This window comes from Anthonomus grandis, chromosome 2 (assembly GCF_022605725.1).
Source record: "Anthonomus grandis grandis chromosome 2, icAntGran1.3, whole genome shotgun sequence".
Lineage (NCBI taxonomy): Eukaryota > Metazoa > Arthropoda > Insecta > Coleoptera > Curculionidae > Anthonomus > Anthonomus grandis.
Window position 1 is genome coordinate 43,313,085 of NC_065547.1, and position 24,074 is coordinate 43,337,158.

The following is a 24,074-nucleotide window of genomic DNA, read 5'->3' on the forward strand; positions in this document are numbered from 1 at the left end:
TTTTAATTTTTTTTAAGAAGTTAATTAAATGCTCAAAAAACAAAAAAAGTTCTTATAAAACTTCATTAAAAAATATACCAGAAAAAAGTTATACCCAAATTTTCTAAAAAAAGTCTTTGGCAAATAAATCGTAAGGGATACGTACGCATTGGAAAAAGTCGATAATTATGGTTTTTATTAATTTTCTGGAAAAATTATGATTAAGTTCAATTATTTTCTTGAAAATGAGAAGAAACCTCTTAACGGTTTTGCCTTATTTTCTCAAAAACTATTGGGAATATGAATAATTTTCTCTTAGCGTTGGAATCCTAATCAAAAATAGAACAAATTATAAAGAATAACTTTTCGCTATAAATTAAAAAATAAAAGGGTTATTAAAGATTTTTTAAACATTGGATAAATTTTTAAGTAAAAAATTAATATATTTTTTTAAAAAATATTTAAAATTTTGTTTTTATTTTATTTTTAAGAAAACTGTTGATTCAAGAAAAAAATTGCTAAAACAAGTTGCTTGGACTGTCAATACGCATCAGATGCAACAGAAAAATAAATATTAAGTTCAATAGTTTCCAAGAAAATTAGGAAAAAACTCCTTACAGTTTCTCCTTATGTTCTCAAAGACTATGGAAAATATTAAAAATGTTCTTTTGACATTAGAGTCCTAATCAAAAATAAAATAAATCATAAAGAATAAGATTTAGCCGTATGTCAATAAATAAAAGAGTTATGGAGGACTTTTCAAAATTGGAAATACACATAAAACACCTGCGACATAATTGAATCTCGATTACAATACTCGATACTAAATTACGACACTACAATATAAAATAACAGGCCTTTATTGCACATACAAATTTCACTGGTCACTTGCATGTGGTTGAGTTATATTTGTAAATATCCCATTTATATTTTATTAATATAAGTAAATACATTTTATCAGGATTGAAAGAATAAACGAAATCCTCGATATTTTTTATTACACACATTTTAGATTTTAAACTGCTAAAAATAAACAAAACACAAATTCTAGGTCAAAACAAAAAAAAAATATTTTGAAGTTTAATTGTATATTTATTTTTATTTATTGAATATAATTTATTAGTTTCTTTACAATTAGTTACTAATGTCAGCAGTATTAATTAGTGAATTATTGCTGGCAGTTGAGTCATGTTAGTGACACTCTTTCTTATTGAGAATTGTAGGTATGCAAATAAGTGCTTGCCTTATTTACACAGTTAAATTCAACAGATCTGAGCGTTTTTTTGTTAAAAAGTAATGTACTCTCCGTTCTGTATACTCGTATATACACTAGCATATTTAATAAAAAATATATAAGTTTGAATCAAAATAAATTTGAATCCAAAACATTTAAAATTCTTTGAAAATTTGATAATTATTTTGAGTAACAAAAATCTTAAGACCACTCAATATTTTCTAAAAATTACTATTATAATATAAAATTTAATGGTGCCGTCAAAACGTATAGTGCACTATAGATATATCAAAACCATTGTCCCAAAATAAGGGTAATTAAGAGATAAAATGCGCCGGTCGTATATTTTAATTAAGCGCAAAACTCACATTTTGCAGCTCCAATTTTAATGGTTTTGTACATGGATATTTTATATAAGGGCCTAAGTATACGTTTATATTTCAAATGCAATTTATGTAGGTAAAATTGTGGCAACCTAGAAACAAACGACGTTCTCTGTTTTCCATTGCGGGTCTGTATATGGGTCACATGAAGCTAGGCATTCTGTTACCTAGGAAGAGCAAAATAACATTGTTAAAGATTTCTAACAAAAGTTGCTGTTATTTTATTTTTTAATATAATAGGAATTTTAAAATCAATTTATTTATGCACTATAATTTTTTTTTTGGCAAAATTCAATATTTGATAATTTTTTTTAATATTAAATCAGGCCTATTTTATAGGCCTAGCATCTAAAAAAAATTATTACGAATTATACAGGAGGTTCTATTAAAAAAACTAATTTCCATATAGTGCAAAAATAGCTTAAAAAAATTGTATTTTTTCCGAAATGTTACAATATTTATGTGTTAAATTCATTTTTTTTAATTATATTTAGATAGTAATATCTAACTTTGGATTGAAATAAAAATTTATTTAAACTTCAAGACTTTCTGGATAAATTATATGGGATTAAAGAAAACATGTAGGAACTTTATATATTCCAATATATTCTTAGATATGTGGTCGGTATAGACCAGTTCCAAATATTTAGGACTTAACTTATAAAAGCCAAAGGAAATTATTACGAGTAGGTCGGTTAATTACCCAAGATTAAGTAATGAGAAAGAAAAGAAAGACGAGTCCTTTAGTTATTATATTTAAAAGAATGTATGTGTTATTTAGTTGCACTATAGTATTTGAAGTATCAAGAATGAATAACAGGAGTAACCTTTAAAGATCATATAATATGTTAAAATCTAATTAAGTTTTATAAACTGTACGAACCCCAAATTCAGAATTTCAATTATTTTCGACCAATAAATTAACCAGTTTTAGCACATATGATACAATTTCTCCAAATGTTATGCATATATTCATAATTTTAATTAAACTGTCTTAAGTCTTGAAATACTTACGCTCGAATACAGAAAACATGCCTGGAATTATGAAATAATTCGAATTTAAACGTCATTAATAAGTAAGTTACTTGTAATAAGTAAAAACGTAAGATAAGAGGTGAAATGTACTTAAAGCTACTGCAAGAAGCTATTATTGAAAATCAAAATGACGGATATATTGAAAATAGGTTTATATCTTAACAAGACGATCCTCACCCAATGAGGTCACACATATTTTGCTCAGATGCTTGCAGGATTAAAAGAAGATGTAAAGTAAGAAGATGTAAGAAATAAAAGAAGATTAAATAGCCTCCTTGATCGCCGGATCTATTACATGACACAATTTCTCCAAATGTTATGCATATACACAGAAAGCACAAGAATATTCTGATTAAATGATACCTTTTCCTAAGATTGTTCAATTAAATCTCTTTAATAATGTTATAATATATTTTAAAAATAATTTTATATGGTCGTGAAATAAAAATATTACCACGACTGCTTTAAATAATTGGTCTCGGCTATGTCTTCACAATTTAGGTTAGCACCTTTAAATAGTTCGGCAAAAATATATTTTTAAGGTACTTGGATATAATTTATTGGCTCAACTCATATTTAAATTTTAGAATCGATTAGGTTTCTCATAGGGTAATGGGACATTAAAAATTAATACAATACGAGAATACGTATAACTGAAAAAATTCAAAGCCTGAAATATTCAGAGAAAAAGTATCTGTAAAAATAGCTGATTCTTAATTAAGAATTAAATTCTCTAAAAACTAAAATAAAATTTTTGGCTCCGATATACATTATAACTTTGGACGTGAGACATTTTTCATAGCAAATATCATCTCCTTCTATATAAAACTCCTCTAAAAATAATACAACTTTTAATCAGTTTTGTAGTAAGAATTTGACGCATTTTTTATTAAATTGTAATTTTACAAAACTTCACTTCCTTTAGGTACACTGCACTAGAAAAATTAGCGACCCCTATCATGCTTAAGATATTTAGCCAAATTTCAATAATACAATTTTTTATTTGTCAAAAATAAGGATTCCTTACTAGATTCCTTACTTTTTCAAAAAAAATTCCTTAGCATTTCACAGATCAATCTCAAGATTTAATTATTCGCAACATTAATTAAAACGAACATTTATTAAAACCCTGTGCACGAGAAAAATAAGGGTTCCGTTTATTTACTGCGAGCGATGTTGCATATTTTATATTAATTTCTGCACGAGACAGTCCGGAAATGAGTTAGAGAGATGCCCCGACATTTCGGATAATTCGCACAATTGTCTCTCTTCATTTCGAAAAGAGGATGGCGATAATTCGCTTGACAAAGCGGCCCTTTGTTAGGAGACAGGTGCTTGGCAAGAACGTTTACATCTAGTGAATTTAGAGACACCGAGTTGGTGCGATCAAAGTAATTAATTCTTTTGCATAATTTTATAGCATCTTCAGTACGTACGTTCTTATATTAAAAAAAATATTGTATTTAGGAATAACTTGTTGTTTACTAATTCATAAACTTTGTTTTGAAGCTCTAGTTAAATTCGTTCAAGAATAATAAAAAACCTATATTATCCTATTAAATTATGCAAAAATATATTTTAGTAGCGCTAAGCATGTTAAGGACACGTATAAGGAAATTATGTTTTAAATAAATGACAAGTGAAGTTATTTTAATTTATAAGGTTGTGCATTTGTTCAAGTTGATCCAGGGACAAAAAATGTTTTGCTAAGTAGATAACAAGAATCAATCTATTAAAGTCCAATAAATTAGTGGTTAATAAGAAAATCAAGGATAGTCAAAGAGTTTCCTTCTCCAAAAAAAATTTTTTGGACAAAGTTAAGGAAAAATAATAAAATATCTACTCTTGTTTTAAATTCATCTTTCTTTAAGGCTGTTGAATGTAGATTTTAAAACTATTTAAAAAAATCCAAGGAGAGTTATTAAAAGAGTCTTATATTAACCTGATCCAGAGAAATATTGCAAAACAAAATAGTATGAAAACTTGAGCTTAACATCACAGGATGTGCTCAGAACGACGCTAAATGCAACGAAATAAACCAGACCAGCTCCCGTTAAGATTCTTTACCTGTTTAACTCAAAAAAAATACCTTTGCTGTAAGGATATTAATCTTTTAAAAAAGTTAATCTTTCACTTTCTTACTCAAGCCCAAAACTTAATTTTATAATACAATTTTTCATTAGTTATAATCCTTCCTCAAATTAAATTTAGCTGTAAAAGCTAAAAATGTAAAAAAAGAGGCAAATTGCTAGTAATAATCGTTTAATTAATCGCATCAGATAATTTCAAAATGGCCATAAAGTTGTCCACTATCATTTTTAATTTTGGCCTATACAAGCCCTAATGGCACTTAATGGGCAATAAACCTTATCAGTGCTGCAATCGTCGTAATTATACGTATCTCTAATAAAACAACAGAAACGTGAAAAGGCAGAACGTTATTTACCAGATCGATGCTCCGATAATGAAAATGCACGTTAATTAAATGCGAGTGCACTAATTAGATTTTTTTTGCAGTTAACCAAAATGAAATGTAAACCCAATAATAATTTGATGCATAACCTAATTGGATCTGAGTGAACTTTTTAATTCTCTGGTCTGGAAAATACCATATTAAAAAAGTACAATGAAAAAAAAACACATATTACAAAACAATTAACTGCATTTTTCCTGAGTCAATTTATCGGCTGTTGTTTTATTTCTGGATTATAAATTGGTTTGCTCAAAAGCCTGGCAATAATTTCGTGTGACTTTTGGACCGGTTTTTTTTATTATTGTTTTTGATAGCAGTAAAAATTTATTAAGGCTATTGTATTTTATTTGGTTTTTATTCAGTCCATGTTAATGAAAAGTGTGAATTGACTTTATACAATATAAAGAATGTTTGTGAAATATTTATATTGACCGTACATGTAAGAGTTTTACTTAAAGAGTATTTAAGTCAAATAATTTAGTTTATAGAAAAATTTATCATATTTCGAATTGTTTTCATTCTACCATTTTTAACTAACCTTGCACTTTTTTTTTAAATCATTACTTCTCTTCAATAAAATCTTAATATTTGGCATAGATTACTATGGAACAGTCAAAAAAAGTTATAAATGTTTTTTTCTTTCATTTTTAATATATATATATATATATATATATATATATATATATATATATATATACATATAATTCCTACCAATTCAATTCCTACAGTGATTTTCCACCAAATCAAGACTTTTGATTTATTCGGTTGAACTTCTGAACTGAAGATTTTAACTTATTTATAACTTAGCAACAGCCAATTTATTTTAAATACTCAATACTCTATTTTCATATCACTTAAATAAGTAATGCATTACACTTTTTAAAAATTTAAAAGTAAAATTTAAATTAAATCATATATCGAAACAATATAGATTAAAAACAAGACATCGTTTATTGTTAAGATTAATATTTTTATTTTAAATGAGACCTTAAAGTAAATTAAAATAGTTTTCAATGCTAAAACAAGGATTTTTAATCAGCAAATTATTAACTTTGTTTTTAAAAGGTTGGTGGTCAAGTTTTCGTAAATTAATTAAGTGAAATGCAATTATTTAAGAGATTACATTTGCAATTAAGATTAAAAAAAAATAAACTGGGCTGTCTACAGTCATTAATCCTGCAATCAAGATCCCCCAATATTCGAATGGCTTTTTTAAAATAGAGAAAAGTAAGCATTCAACAAATAATATCTAATTTTTTAAATATTTTTATTTTTTTTCTTACAAAATGTTGAAAAAAAATTTAAATTTATTAAGTTTTTGCTAATATTTTGGAAAACACTGAAATAAGCATGTAATTAAATTTATTAAAGAATATATAGACAAATTTTTAAGTAATTCTGCTAAGAAATTCTTGAGTTATGAACATTTTGTAATCTTTTAAGAAAAAAAAAATGTTTACAAAAAAATTCAAATTTATTAAGTTTTTGCAAACATTTTGGAAAACGCTGAAATATGCATTAATTTAAATTCATTGAAAAATATATGGACAAATTTGCAAGTAATTCTGTTAAGAAATTCTTGAGTTATAAACATTTTGTAATCTTTTGTAAAAAAAAAAATTCAATAAATTTTTTTTTATCAATTTTCTTTTCGTATAGTCAAAGGTTTAATAATTACGTTATATGTTAGTCTAGCAAATATATATTATTATTATATTTCTTTTTGGAATATTTTTGTTAAATTATCTATTAGCTAATAAAAAAATAATTATTGTAAATGGTAAATCCGTTAATAAATTATTCTCTTATATAAATCGTTTCTTGAGAAAATCTTTTAAAAAATTTTGTTTTTCAAGGCAGTTATTTAAATGGAAAATTGATTATTTTTTAGGAAATGTGAGGTGTTTTCTCGAAAAAAAAATGACCATTTAATTCGGGAAGAAAAACTATCTAGAGTCAATAAGCATAGAGAAAATTAAAAAAAAAAAATATCTTTATTTCGGAATATTAAAGAGTTTTTTGGAGGAAAAAATTAATCTTTTAACTCAATAAATAGTAAAAATGTTAGTGTTAATCGCTCGGAAAAATTCAAGAAGTAAAAAGACGTTTACCTTTAATTAAAAAAATCTGTTAAAAAAAACTTGTCAATATTCAATTATATGGAAATGTTTTTTTGTGCTTTTAAAAACCTGGAATCTTAAGGCCAATTATTAACTTTTACCAATTAATTAATTAACTTTAATTTTAATTAATTGAATTAATTAACTTTAAATTAATTAACTTAACCAATTAATTAACTTTTCCTGGCAAGGGTATACTTTGAATATTCCAGATTTTTGTAATAGGTCATTTTTTCAAATTTCTAATGATAAAAATTTAAATAATTTTCCAGATTTTCGGTCAAAAATCAATGGATTTTTTTTGTAATCAATTATATCCCTGTTATGGAATGCGGAATCCAATTTAACCTAAAAATCCATCTGAGACACAAGAATCCTGGAAGGTCGTAATGAAGAAAATACTAGATTTTTCTATTTTCATCTCAAATAAATCCTCCGTAAATGCTACATCTGATACCACTTCCAATTTCGTAACAAATACTATCATGAAAATTAAAGCTATATAATAACCAATTAAATGTCAAACTAGTATCCTTATAGTCTCTCAAAGACCTTTTGGTTACCCTATAAATCATAAGATTTCTTATAGAATAAGTGGATCCTACTTAATATTTCATCCACATTAACACCCAAATATAAGAGGTCCTTTTGAGAAATTACAAACTTTCGTAAGTATTTAGCAAATTCTTACTTGTGACTTCTCCAAAACTCCATATAGAATCTGATAATGAAGATCTTCCGATGACATCAGCAAAAAGTGTAGTTAAAATAATAGTAAAGGTTTATTGTCTAAAAGCGTAGACTGCTGACCCTAAGGTTATTGGAGTTTAGAACATCGGCTTCTGGTGTTTCGTTCGGTTGAACTCACATAATCGAATAATGTAATAAAATAATGTTTTTGTGCATAATTTTATAGGATTTCATTTAAATTATATCTACATTGTAGGCAGTTAAGTTGGCTATTAAGCATATAGATTTAAAGTGGTGCTAAAGCTGACGTGGTCTGTAGTTTCCTCTTCTTCACACCGTACAACCACCACGGATTTTCTGTTATATTCAAAATGCGGAACAAATACATCAACTCTGAAAACATCAGCATGCTGTGTAGTTGTCAGAGCCTTAAGTTTTATCAGAAGGTCCAATAGCAGAAGTTTAACCAGAGTCTCTACGCCTCTAGTTGAGGCTGTTTACATAGATCCTGTGATCTTTAGGCATGCGAGGCGTTGAACGCTATCCAGTTGCACCAGGAGAGTTTCAAATTCAGGGTATTATTAAAAGAATGTTAATATTGCCTTATTTGTGACGTTTTTCTGAAACAACTTTATTGGATGTATAGAAAGACCAACTTACCAAAGTTAATTTTATAATATTAATTGTTAATTTAAGATTAAATAAGTGAAAAGATTTTTTCTTGATAGAATATTAATTTCAATTTTTTTATTGGTTATTCTTATATCATTTAACGTTGGTGACTAGGCTACCAGATTTGAGATCGCTGCAGTAGTGTTTATTAGCTTGTATAATTAGACATTATATTAAATTATTATTTTTTGGCATAATTTTATAGGATAATAAAAGCATTTATTATTTTTTAGTCTTTACACAATACTTCTTTAATATTCTATACAATACAACTGATTTACTTAATACATAAAGATATCAGTTCTAATTCAAGATGATATTAACTAAAGAATGTTTTTAATTATTGTCACAGTAATGTCACGATATTTTTAATCTTCCTGAAATATTAATTCACATAGGTATAACAATATTTTCGAAGCAAAGTAACTTAAAAATAGTTTTTCAGGTAAAGAGTAGTTGAATGAAAATAAAACACAGGAATCTATTTTATGGTAATGTTGTTAATGATTTTTTTAATTTAACTTTTTAAAAAACTACTGACTGTTCTTCAAGTAACGAATATGATTGGATCAGAAAAATTTAAATTTGTATTTATTATATTACAAAACTAAGCAACTTTGGTGTTTTATAAACGTAAAATTTTTTCCTATTACCTACGAAAATAATTGAGGAGCTTGGATGAGATTGGCATTGTTAAAAAAAATTATGAGAGGTTATGATAAAACCTTTATCTTCAAGAAAAGAAAATTTTACTGTTTTTGGATAACTGTCTAACTCACCCTAATATTCATGGCCTAAAAGCAATAAACAAGAACTACAGTAGATAACTAATAGGTGGATACATTTTTTTTCTAAATATTTTTCAATGTTTGAAAGCTTTACGGAATAGATCATGATTGTATCATCTGCAAATAAGTTAATTTTCCCGTTTGACTTTTTAATAAAAAAAACATATGCGGACCGAGGTACAGGGCATAGAATTATCATTAATTTATTTATGAAGTTTTTGAAATAAACTAAAAGTGATTTTTAGTGTTATGAAAGGATCTTGAAAAATGGCTTGAAATGACTCCAAAAGCTCGATCCAGAAGAAATTTTATATTATTTCAAATCCCTGGAATACAATCAATCATTTTGTTCTATTCCAGGCTTTAGATTATTAATTCATAATATTCCTGGAATAAATTAAAAATAAATTAAAAAATTTTAAAAGAATAAGAAAGGGAAATGCTGCCGTTCTGTCTGGTTTTCGAGCAGAAAAAAACTGGAAATTTCAAGTTTTGGATGGTGTTTCTTAATTTTAGATTTCGGAATGAGAGCAAGGTTGGCGCCCAACATGTGGTTAATATATTTATGAATTTTTACCGAATACATAATCGTTGTATCATATACAGACAAGTTAATTTTCTTTTTTGACTTTTTACTGAAAAACCAGATACAGACAAAGGTACAAGGCATTGGATTATCATTAATTTATTTATGAAAAATATAAAATAAACTGAATGTGATTTTCAGTATTAAATTAGAAAGGATCTTTAAACGGCTCCAAATGCTTGGTCACAAGAAACTTGATATTACATCAAATGCCTGGAATAAAATTAAAAATTTTGTTTTATTTAAATCTGAAAAATATTAATCCTGGAATATGTTAGAAATGTATTTTTAAAATATAGTGAAAATCTGTCTCTGGTTTCCGAGCAGCAAGAAATTATAAATTTAAGATTTTGAAAAGAGATAAAGCTTGGCGCCCAACATGTGGGTAATATTTTTTTGTAGCCCTAGTAAATATTACTTTAAATTTATACAATTATCATAAATCGTTATTCGACGTTTTACCTAAGAGTTTGTAACCTCTATTTCACATACAATGTATAAATAAAGAGAAAAAAATCAGAAATTTCTCTCTCATTATAGGTTTTTTTGTTGAAGATCTATTTACACTTTTTTCAGTACTATTAAAATACAATTTTTTTTTATATCTGTTATGATATTATTTCAGTTGTATTAGGGTACTCTTCATAATCAACTTCTGCAATCCATAAAAATATTCCACTTTAATTAGCCTGATACTATTCCAATTATAGGCTTTCAAACAATTATTACAGATGAAGAATTTAAACCCAAATATCTTGTAAAGAAATACACTAAAGTTAACCTTTATTATTACAAAAACTTTTATACAAAGATTATCGCTTATTATGCAAACTCACCATTTTATCTGACATGCAAACTTCAAGTACAAAAAAAAGTATAAAAAAAGCTGGTGCATATCCCTACTACACTTTACACAAAAGTCCTTTATCCCTATCGAGGTACGTGCCTTTAATCCCCTTACAGAATGCAACGAAATTCGATTAAATTCCGATAACAAAGCAAAGGTTGCCTTATGTAAAAAATGTTTTTTAAGTTGTCTTTTAAAGATATTTTGTTATTATAGCCCCCGATATGGTCGTAAGAGAATTACGTTCGAATTTCAATTTTCAATAATCCTGTTGACGTGCCTTATTGCGACTTGATTATCCCATATTGCGGGGTATTGTCACGAATTCGGACCATAAGGAGACGATATACGTTTGCCTCGGTTGGATATTGTTTCTATAAAACGCTGCAAAGCTTCGTAGAAAACTGTATAAAGGATTACAAAATAAAATGCATAGAAGTTTTTACTGATAATATTTTTCGATAAGCGGTTTCATACTGATTTTTATGCAGTACTTCATAATAGCACATTTCGCAAATATGATGAATAAAAACTTTCTTGTTCGCATATGATTTTCTTGTTTTTCTATAATAATAAAGGTTATTTTATGAGTATTGCAGATTAAAATATATATATAATAATTTACCAATTTATGTAAAACTAAAAACTTATTCTGCAGATAAACAATAAAATTTTCTTGCACATGGTCCTCGAGTAGTTTAAGTTCGACATTTAATCTTCATGCAAAAAATTAATATTTTAGCCAATCTAATTTTAAAAATAAGAGAAAAGTAAATATGTGTATTTATATCTGCTTATTTCTATAAATTGCAGATTTAAAGTGGTTAAAAATACACTTTTTTTTATAATAAATAAGAAAAATCAATTGTCATTCTTGGGAGTTAAATTCCCTCATAATTTAATTAAAAGCTTGTTTTTCTTTGAGATAAATAGCGAGATTCTTGAAGTAATAAAATTAATGCCTCATTTTTGTATTCTTTGAACATAAGTTTAAATTTCTTATCTTTACATAAATGATGACTGTTATGATACTTAGTATGCATAACAAATTCAGATATTATGGTTGTTTTTTTAAATGATTTATTTATACCTACTTACCTGATTTATTATTTATAAAATATTTTCCTAATATTAAAGATAAAAAACTCAACTTTATTAATCCGTTTAAGTAGCCATTTTTATGTTTTTCCAATTTTTTATAAATTATCTCAATGTCATCGGGAAACTCTAAAATGGTTACTACAATAACCCCAAAAATTATTATTTATAATTTTTATACAAAAATATGACATGATTTACAAAAAACAGCAAAAAATTGTATTTTAAATATTATCATCCAATTAAGTTATGCACAAAAGGTGTTTTTTAAAAACGAAATAATTATAATTTACAGAAATACTGTTGAAGTTTTTTTATCTATCATTAAAGAGAAAGGTATGTCTTACCTTCTTAAATTACTTTTACGTATATTTTTCATTTAAAGTATGTACGTGTCCGTCATTTTTAATAAAAGCACTTACTTTACTTTTTTAATAATTTTTTTATTCAGATGTATTTAGTATTTTGTGATTAAAATTAAGCAGACTTTATATAGTGCAAAATCGAATAACAACTTTAATTAACATTTAGTTTGCCAAGTTATAACGGAAATTTGACTATAAATAGAAGTCAGCAAACGACAATGAAGCTAACCTTTATTTTTATCTTTTATTATGAAGAACAAAAAATCTCATGTTTATTACTATTTTTATTACTTTAACAAACTACTAATTAAAAAATATTTATAAATGATAAAATAATAGAATAATGAAGTTAATTTTGCTCGATATATACAAATTTAAAGTGTAATTAAAAAATTTGTTGCAAAAGCTTATAAAGGAATATACAGTAGTGGCCAAAAGTAGATAGACACAGTATTATTTTCATATAATTGTTAAAAGATTTACCCAGAGGTCCCCTAGATTTTAAATTATTGTTATTTGTAAGGCTATAAAAATATACCAATAAATTTTAGCTAAATATTTTGCTTGCTATCAGATAAAGCAATAATATAAATATAGCTAGTCAAAAGTAAATAGACAAAAACAATTTTGGAATTATTTTTTTGTCTAGATTTTTATAAAATAAAATTAGTATAGTATTGCTTCTCTTTAACTCAAGGTGCAACATGCCATGCGGAATTAGATTCTCTCTTGATTTAAGACAATGCATTATTAACGCATATCGCGCGGATGATCGTCAAATTGATATTGCTCGTAGATTTGATGTTAAAAGAAAAGCTGTTTGGGCAATTATCAAAAGATATGAAAGGACAGGATCATTAGAGCCAAAAAATAAATCTGGTCGAGGAAAAAAAATTGACATTAGAGCTGTACGCAAATTAAAACAAATTAGCCAGAATAACCCTTTCATGACTTCTCGTCAAATTCAGATAGAATTACAGGCTCTAGGGATTTGTAATGTGTCCTCAAGGACTGTAAGACGAAGGTTGGTAGAAGAGAATCTATTTGCACGTAGGCCAGCAAAAAACCATTGTTTTCAAAAAAGAATCGCTTAGATTAGAGAGAAAGATTGGAATTTGCCCGTCAGCATATACACTGGATAAAGCATGAATGGAAACGTGTTTGCTGGAGCGACGAATCGAAGTTTAATTTGTTTAATTCCTATGGAATTCAATATGTTAGACGTCCTTCTGGCCAGCGTTTGAATCCCAAGTGCACAAAACCCACAGTTAAGCATTGAGGTGGATCAGTGATAGTTTGGGGTTGCTTCTCAGGTTATAGAATGGGCCCGTTACATCGCATAGAGGGCATAATGAAGAGGTTTATATACAGGGATATTCTCAGAGATGTTATGTTACCCTATGTCGAAGACAATTTACCATTGAGGTTCCAATTCCAGCATTCCTCCAAAATTATGAAGCAATTTTTCGAAGAAGAAAAAATACCAGTTATAAAATGGTCATCACAGTCACCCGATATTAATCCCATCAAAAATTTATAGGAAATTGTAAATCGTCATATTAATCGTCATATCGGATACAAACTATTCAAATAAAGGTAAATTATTCGAACGGTTGCAACAGAAATGGAAAAATATTGGTTTTAAACTCATAGACAATCTTATTGAATCAATGCCACGTAGATGTCAGGCTGTAATAGACAATAATGGGTATTTTACAAGATACTAATATTGTTGATGGTTTAGTTTGTAATTAAAAAAAAATACTTCGAAAGAAAAGAGTATTGGTTATTTCTTAAATTTGTCTATCTGCTTTTGTCCAGCGTATATTTAGTTATTTTTATCATTTACCAAATTAGGTGGTTGTTTCTAAAGAATGTTTTATTATTTTTATACATGTTTATGTTGCCCATAATATACTTAAATATCTTTATTAAAGAATTTTTATTTCCTTTGATTTTTTTAAAAAACTATTTATCTATCTATTTTTGGCCATTACTGTAGTTCAAATACAAAAACACCTTATCTTAATGCAAAGAAATAACTTACAGAGTGTAAATTTAGAAACCTTATAAGTATCCTGAGAGACGAGTAAATATATTTATATCCGTTTACTTCTACGAAAAATATGATGCTTTAAACTAAAATAGCTTACAACTATAAATTTCTATTCTTGGTTTTATTCCTAGGTTTTATCTTAAATTAACTAAAACCAGGTTTTCCTTATTTTTACAGTTATAAGATAACCGCGTTATCTTTTAACTCTTTGGGTATAAGTGCTAGATTACCTCGAACATGCATAATATGCCTGTTTTTTCAAATTTTTTATATTTCTTTATAAATATAAGTAGATTTGTATATAGATATTTGTCGAATATCAAAATTGTACTGTAAACTAGGTTCTAAGTAGTCATTTTTCTATTTCTTCCAATAGATTTTCATGCATCTTACCATATAACCTTAATACGTAAACTTAATATGGTTTAACCAATGGTAAATATAAATTCTTCGTTTACTAATATCTAAAATCTTTTTGGCAGACAACCCTATAAATCATGCATCTTGTATTTATTTATTATTAAGGTTAACTTTATTTATTTCTTCATGAATGTTAAACTGATTATAGCTAAATAAAGCTAATTGGTAAGGGCTTAATGTATGTGACCATTTGTATAGTGCCAAATCAAGTAACAACATTTAATATTAATTAAATACTAATACTTAACATTTGGATTTAGATTATGCAAAATTAATTAAAAATTTAGTTTTAAAGTTTAAGTTAAATGTAACGGTGGTAACCTTTTCGTTTCACCTTATAAAGTTATTTACCTTGTCTTTCTTTAGTTTTTGTGGTAATAAAAAATACTAAAAACTAAACTTTGATAATATGTTTCCTAAAATATCTGTAAGTACGATACAACAAAAGTTCCAAATACAAAAATTTAATCCATTCCTTGCAAAGAGAGCAACATACAAAATTCACGAAAACATAGTCAAAAAAAATCATCACAAAGTCATAATCATCAGGCCTAAAGTCAAAAATTTTAACAAAAATCAATCAAAAAACTTATATATATATATATAAAAAATACCTAAAAAACCTTTAAAAGTCATACACAACATTTACACTAAATATAAATAAACACTTAACTTCTAGTAGTAAGTTAAACTTTAACTTATATATAAATTTTATTAATTTAATTTAGCTTAGTTTCTTTACTCATTTTCCTACCATTTATTTAGTTCTAATCTTACATTGTATACCTTTGGACAAACGGTCGATATTTAAGTAATTTAGTATTAGGTCTACGTAGTCAATAGGTTTTACCCCCATACTTTTAATCTTGTAGTACCGGGTTCGATTCTCGATAAGTCTATTTTGTTGCGGTCTACTTTTTAAATTATTTAATTAATTATTTGTATAATGTGTAATAATTTTTAGTTATAATGTCAGTGTTGTGTGTGGCTTTTAAAGGTTTTTTAGTAATTTTATTTAAGTTTTCAGTTTTGTTTTAAAAATTATGTTTGATTATAGGCCGTGACTTTGTATCTTTACATAATATGATTGTTTACCTAATAGGCATAACGAGTATATATATTATGGCTGGTCTTGCACATGGCTATTTCATTAATAATAGAAATAGGTTTAGTTATAAAATACCTCCATTATATCGATAATTCTATTTTTATTATATCATTGATTGATCGAAAATAAATCAAATTTCTTAGTCGGTTTAAGCAGCTATTTTTGTGGTTTATCAATTTATTTAAAAGCTTTTTACCGTAGGACAAAATTACGGTTATTTAGACAATTACAGCGACAACTACTAAATATTAAACTCCTAATTTAATAATAGCTCCTCTTTTTTGCCGATCTTAAACTAAAAAATCATGCATCGAATTATTTAATTATAAAATTAATGTCATCTGTTGTATAGATTATATCCATGTCATCGGCAAACCCGAAAATGGTTACTAGAATAACCCTAAAATGATTGTTTATTATTTTTATATAAAAAATATAAACAGATTTACAAAAAACAGCAAAAAATTGTATTTTATGGATTATCATCTAATTAAGTAATGCACAAAAGGTGTGTTTTTTTTAAACGAATTAATTATATATTTCAACTTAAAATTACAGAAATACTGTTGTTTAGAAATAACATTTTATTTATCATTAAAGAGAAATGTATATTTTACATTTTTAATTACTTTTACGTATATTTTTCTAATAAAGTAAATGTCTGTTATTTTTAATGAAGGACATTTACTTTACTTTTTATTACCTTATTAATTCAGATGTATTCAGTACCTTGTTATTAATATTAAGCAGGTTTCCTATGACCCTTTGTATAGTGGAAAATCAAGTAACAACTTTAATTAACATTTAGTTTGCCAGCCATTCTGAGATTAAATGTCTTCAAACTTAATACTAAATATTCGGATTTACATTTTGCACGTTATATCCATTAAAAAATTAAATTTTGAATAGACATTTGACTATAAATAAAGATTGACAAATGAAAACAAAGCTAACTTTTCCTTATAAAATATGAAGAATAAAAACTCTTAATTGATTTTCCTAATTTATATTAACATATCAAATTATTAATTTTAAATTATCTATAAGTGATGAAAATAGTAATGTTTATTTTGCTCAATATATAATTTACAAATTTAGGCAAAAATTAAAAATTTGTTGCGCAACAATATACTTTCAAAAGTTTTATTGCAAGTGGTACACAAATAGTTTAAGTACAACCGTACAAGTTTATTGAGGTACAAGTAAATATAGTTATATCAATTTATGTTTAAAAACAAAATGCTCAAAAATAAAATAGTTTAAAATTATTAAGCGAAATTAATTTCTATTACTGGTTTATTTTGTAGCTACTAGATAAGTTACACCTTAAATTAAATAAGTTACATGTTGTTGGAGTAATAAAACAACCACGTTGTCTTTCAACTTAATACTGAATGAATATCAGTAGATAGATATTTGTCGAACATCGAAAAGTGTACTACACATTTTTCCAAAATAGATTTTAGGTAGCAATTTTTCTATTTCCTCCAATAGATTTTCAAGCATTTTACTATAGGACACAATTACGTAAACTTATCATGGTTTAACCAATGTTAAATATAAAATTCTTCGTATACTTATATCTAAGATCTTTTTGGCAGGCAACCCTATAAATCATGAGTCTCGTTTTTATTTTTATTATTTATTAAATTATTATTTGTCTTATTCAAAATAAGAATCCATCATTATTTTAATATGTTTTGCCGCGAAAGTTATTACGGTTATTCAAAGAATTCGTATTTAAAAAATACTATTTTATTTTTAAATTGCTAGAAAGTATCAAAATCTGTAATTATTTAATAAAGTCTTATCTCCTGTTTTAAATAAATGTTTAATTTTAACTGATTTGAATGCCTTTTAAAATTATACAAATTAAAACTTAAAAAAATATGTTTTAAGCTATCAATATAAATTAATATAATAAACAATATAATTCACTTGCTTTATCGACTTCGAACAATAGAAATTCAGAAATTAATTCGAGATTTCGAGTGTGCTTTAAGTGTTGCTAAATACTGGCATACGACACAAAAGCCAACTTTACTGTTACATCCTATAATAGGAGAAGTTTCCTAGCTCCTGAGAATTCTAAGATATTACTACAGTAATCCTAAAATGATTTTTAATTACCTTTATATCAAAATTAGAAATTGCTTAAAACAGCAGCAAAGAACATTATTTTGAAAATAATAATCCATTTAAGTTATGCACAATATTTTAATTCAAAATTACAGAACTACCGTTGAAATTTTTTTATCAATCATTTATAATATAATACAATGCAATAGGATTTAAAAAGAAATGTATGTTATATATTTTTAAGTTACTTTTAAGTAAATTTATTAATTAAAGTAAATGTCCTTTATTTTTAATGAAAATACTTTGGTAATTCAGACGATCACACAATATATTAGACTTGCTTTATAATATTCAAACAATAGAATTTCAGAAATTAATTGAAGACTTCACCATATAGTAAAGCTCAAAGTATGCATACCATACAAAAGCCAACTTAACTGTTACATCCTATAACAGGAGAAGTTATATAATAATCCTAAAATGGTTGTTTAGTGGCTTTATATAGAAAGTATAAAATGCTTTGTAAAAAACCGAAAAAAAATTAATTTTTAGAATAATTATGCTTTTAAGTTATGCTCAAAGGGTGTATGGTTGGCAAGCTTTTTTAGCCATTAATAATAAAATTTTACAGTGCAAACTTGCCACCACCTTTTGTATATTGCAAAATCAAGTAAGAACTTTATTAACATTCAGTTTGTCTCCAATCATAATATTTAACTTTTAGATTTAGATTATGCAAGATAAATCCATTAAAAAATTTAACTATAAAATATAAGTTAAATACAACCGAGGTAACCTTTCCATTTCTTCTTATAAAGTCAGTTGTCCTTGTCCTTTTTTAGCTTTTGTCGTAATAAAAAGTACAAAAAACAAAACTTTGTCAATATGTGTCCTGAAATATCTTTAAGTATAATACCGTAAAAGTTTCAAGGTTCATTTTGTCGTAAAAAAAAACTTTGAAAAACTATATTAATAAAATTATTATTATATCCATTTAAATTATGCACAAGATTTTTTTTGTAAATTAAATTTTTTCAATTTTTTTTATATATTTATAAGAAAGCTTCTTTGCAAAATACATAAACTATAAAGGCTAAGATGACTGCCCAATCAAAAGATTATTTTATCAAAATTTATTGGATCCTAATTTTTTTTTCTTAGATATTTTAATCTTTTTTAAGAATTAAAATATCTTATTTTATTCTTATATATAAACTTATATAAGATTAATTAAGGCTAAACAAATATTATGACGAAAATATTAATTAATAATAACTTGAAACTAAACCGCCAGGGATGGTCAAAGTATAAATATCTTCTGTACAGAGTATTACTGAAATATATAATAGAACAACTAAAACTTGTATAACTATTAAAATTTATTAATTAAGTACAAATTAATATTAGTCAATTTCAATAAAATCCCAAGCTTTGAAGAAAATTAAATCATAAAAATCCAGTTTTATTTTACATTTGTTTTATTAAGAATTATATTAATAAAATTGAGCTTTTTAACTTTAATGGAATGTTGAAAAATTTCAGTAATAATATATTTAATTTATTAGTAAATTACTATTACGAAAACTTGCAAAAAAGAAACAATTGTAAAAAAGTAAAATAAATAAACTAAGTTATTTCTTGACCTTTTATCACTTGTACTTAATTAAAAAGCAAATATTAACGATGAATCAAAGTGCATAAATTAAACATGATTTTTTTCTAACATTTAACATGATTTTTTATTTCACCCGATTTATTAAAAACCATTAAAAAGATTAAAAGAGTATGTAAAATTTAATTATTTTCACTAAAAGCCGTTTTGAACATAATATAAAAAAACAAAAACTAACATAAATAATTTTTCGAAATTAAACATGCATTAAATTTCAAGAACACGTGCGACTCTGTGTGATATTATTTAAAAATAGAAAAGTTAACAAAATTGTTTTATATTTTATTTATTTATGACCTATACGAGGTGAAACTAGATGAACTAGTAAATTAATTTTTACGAACACATATAATACTGTTATGAGAAATTTATGTTATTCATATAAGATGTTATAGCTTTCATTTCTTAGTTTTAACAATTATTTTCAGGTAAATATAATAAACTAGAAATTAGAGCAAAAATTGAATAAATACTAATTTATACCTGAAGAACAACAATAATAATTACTGCACTTAACGACAGAAACTTAAATTTTTTTAAAGAATCAAAAAGTATTTATAAATAAAATAAATTCATAATATTTTAAAAATTCAAAACGCCTTTAATTAGCAAAAAAAATAATTCCCTGCAAAGATATACATACAATGAAACTAAAATTTAATTTGAAAACAAGCCAGTGAGGAGTAAAGAGCAATTTTCTTAACAATAAAGTAAATAATAAAGATGTAGAAAAAATGTAGATTATTACTGATATTTAATTAATAAAATCAATTAACTTTTTCCGTTTAATTCCTTTAAATATTTGGATGTTTTCTGGATATTTGGAATCTGAGAACTTGTAGTCTGATCAAAAACTTAATTGCATTCATACTAATTTTGCATTGGGTCCAAAAGTACCCTATTATAACGTATAAAAAAATAACTTAAGTGTCTTATATATGTAGCTTCTGGGTAACCCAGAGTAAATCTCTTAACAAAAACGTTAAATAGCTCCTTTAGTAAAGTTATCAAAATATGAAACCCTTTACTCTTTATAAGAAATTATCATATCGAGATTTGAGGTCAGACTATGCTAAACGTTCCAAATCATCTGTGATACAGATTATCTCCATGTAACTGGCAAACCCTAAAATGGTTGCTTCAATAACTTTAAATTGGTTATTTATTACTTTAATATAAAAAATATGAAAGCATTTACAAAAAATATTATTTTGAAAATATTATCATCCAAACAAGTTATGCACTAAAAGTGTTTTCTTAAAACTAAGTAATTATATGTTTTTCTATTAAAGTAAATGTCTTTTATTTTTAATAAATTATATTTATTTTACTTTTTTAATTATTTTTTAATTTAAACGTATTTAGTACCTTGCTATGAAGCAACCTTGCTACAGCCCTTTGGATAATACAGAATCAAGTAACAACTTTAATTAACATTTAGTTTGCTAACCCTTCTGAGAATAACACTAGATAATCGGATTTACATTTTGCATGTTATATCCATTAAAAAATTAAAATTTATTAACAAAAATTTCATTATAAATAGAAGTCAATAGGTGACAGAGAAGCTCACCTTTATTGTTATGTTTTAATGTGAAGAATAAAAGCTCTTTTGTTTACATGTGATTTTGTTTATTTTATTACCCTTACACTTATAAACAAACTAAAATTTAATTAGAAAACAAACCATTGAGGAGTAAAGTTCAATTTGTTTAATAATAAAGTAAATAACAAGAAATATAAATTCGTATAAAATATAATTAAAAAGAAACGTTGCCTGGTCATGTTGATTTAGGTCTTAATCAAATTCTAGGCCTGCATCTATGCATATAATATGTAATATAACACAGGCATTTACAATTACTCCTACTTTCTAAGGACTGTATCTTAACTTTCTCTCTCCTGACAGGCATCTAAACGAATGTTTTAATCGACCATTACACCTCTCAGTAATACTTCTGGTAGTTTTGTGAGATTGATTACAATGGCCACAAGTCACAAGTCAAAATTAAAAAAATAAAAACAAATTAAATTACCTACCTCTAATATATTCATTTACTAAAAACTGATTTATTTGAGCTTCTCCATATATAGGCACCATTTGTTCATCCCGGAAACCTTGCATTTATATTAGGGATTCTTAAGTTATGACTACAAATAATAATCTGCACATTTTTGAAATGAAAATCTTGCCTTTCCGAAGAAACCTCTTTTGATATTCATATCAACGTATAAAATATAATTTTTCTGAAAATGCCAATTTAACAAGAGACACTGCTATTTAATCAATGAATTCATTTCAAGTTAACTTTTTCATTTATTTCTTTCAAATAATCCGATGTTTTTAAAAAATTTAGGATCTGAGAATATGTAGGCTTATTGAAAGCTTAATAGCATTTACAAACATTTTGCAAATTCAAAGTTCCCTACTATTATACCATATAAAAAATAAGTCAACTTTCTCATATAACTTCTGAGTAACCCATAGTAGTTTTCTTAACAAAAACGTTAAATAACTCTTTTAGTAAAGTAATTAAAATAGAAAAGCCTAGGCTTAAAACTTATTAATTTAAACTAAATTACAACTAAAATAATCCTTAGAGGTTTTTTAGTTCAGAAAATATATTTTTTTAAGAAATATTCGTATCCATTTAAGTTATGCATGTAAACTTTTTAGTAAAAACTTTGGTAAACTTTAAATGTATACATAGTTTTTTAAATAGAGTGATTTTTAGTTCCCAAATAGTAGTAGTGCTTGTCTGTAAAAATTTAAAGTAACAGAGTTAATATGACTTTAAATACAAGAGGTGATGATTTTTTTTCTTAAATACAGCTTATTAAGTGTGCATTTAAGTTACGCATATAATAATTTTTATACTAGAGATTCTATTTGTGAATAAAAAAAAACTTTTTACATCAGGCACTTGTGATTTTATTTTCTATTTAACCTTAGATTCTACTGTTTGTTGCTACTTAAATAATCTAATTTATAATAGAAATTTACCTTTTTTTTAGATCTGGTTTGATATAAAAAAAGCACTTTTGTTAAATATATAATTCTCTAATACGACAACATTTCTATTTCAGATAATGTTCCTTACTGTTATACCATATAAAAAAACTCAACTTTCTCGTATTACTTCTGAATAACCCTCTTAATAAAAACGTTAAATAACTCTTTTAGTAAAGTAACCAAAATATAAAAGCCTAGGCTTAAAACTTTGCATTGTTACTTATAACCTAAATTATAACTAAAATAACCCTTATTATATAAAATATTCGTATCCATTTAAGTTATGCATGTAAAGTTTTTAGTAAAAACTCTGGTACATAATTGAAATACATGTATTTTCGACTTTTAATTATATATTTTTTTGTTAAATAGAGTTTTTTTTAGTTCCGAAATAGTAGTAGTACTTCTCTGTAAAAACAGAGTTAATATGACTGTACAATTGCACGAAGTGATATAATTTTCTATTTAAGATTTTTTTTTCTGAAATACAGCTTTATAGTATGCATATTATCACATTCATTTAAGTTACGAATATAATAATTTTTATACTAGAGATTTGTGAATAAAAAAAATAACTCTTTTACATCATTTACAGGCACTTGTGATTTTATTTTCAATTAAACCTTCTACTGTTCGTTGTCTACTGAGACTAAAATAATCTTCTATATAATAGAAATTTACCATTTTTGTAGATTTGATTTGATATATAAAAAAAAATCTTTTGTTAAATATATAACTTCCTAATACCATATTATTTCTATTTCAGATAACAACGAGAGAAAGTTTCCAAAGACGTCGTCCAAGTAAATGTTTACCATTACACCAAGCAGCACCGCTCCTCTACCATTTTCCATTTTCTTCTTATCTGTTCGAGTCCCAAAAACCAGCCCCGCATCATAACCGTTTATATCGCTATCTGAAAGCTTCCGAAAATTTCCGGACTGTGTAAATCTATGACCTTTTAACACCACATTAAACTCTTAAAGCCGAAGTATTAAAAGGGAGCCGGGACCCTTTTAAGTTTCTTCTTTCGATGAAAATCTCACATTATTTATAAAAAAAAGAAAATGAAGCGAAAACATCATAACAACAATAATAATAACAGTGCGTCGGTGGATCATAGTGTTAAAAAACAACAGCCGGCCATATGGCCTATTTACAGTGTAGTGGGGACAATGGCAATAGCTTGTTATTTAAATGGAATTGATGGGGATTTTGTCCACGATGATATTCCCGCTATAACATTAAATCGGGATGTTTTAGGCCTAAATCCCTTGAGGGGTGTTTTCGAAAATGATTTCTGGGGAACCCCGATGGCCAGTGAGGATAGTCATAAGAGTTATAGGCCTTTGACTGTACTGACTTTCAGGTAAGCTACTTTTTCTTAATTTTATTATAATTCATATTAACTAAAATGTTTCATTTTGAATGAACAAGCATGACAAAAACTATATGG

General features: G+C 25.7%; 1 protein-coding gene across 2 annotated transcripts in view; it reads left to right on the top strand.

The window, feature by feature from the left end:
- The window catches only part of LOC126733544 (protein O-mannosyl-transferase TMTC1-like), an 894,879-nt gene that overhangs the window by 258,536 nt on the left and 612,269 nt on the right, over positions 1-24,074 (top strand). For both annotated transcript variants that reach the window (XM_050436879.1, XM_050436878.1), the window contains one exon: positions 23,385-23,987. In XM_050436879.1, the coding sequence (XP_050292836.1) occupies positions 23,686-23,987 (302 nt within the window). In that variant the 5' untranslated portion in view covers positions 23,385-23,685. The remainder of the gene's footprint in view (positions 1-23,384; positions 23,988-24,074) is intronic.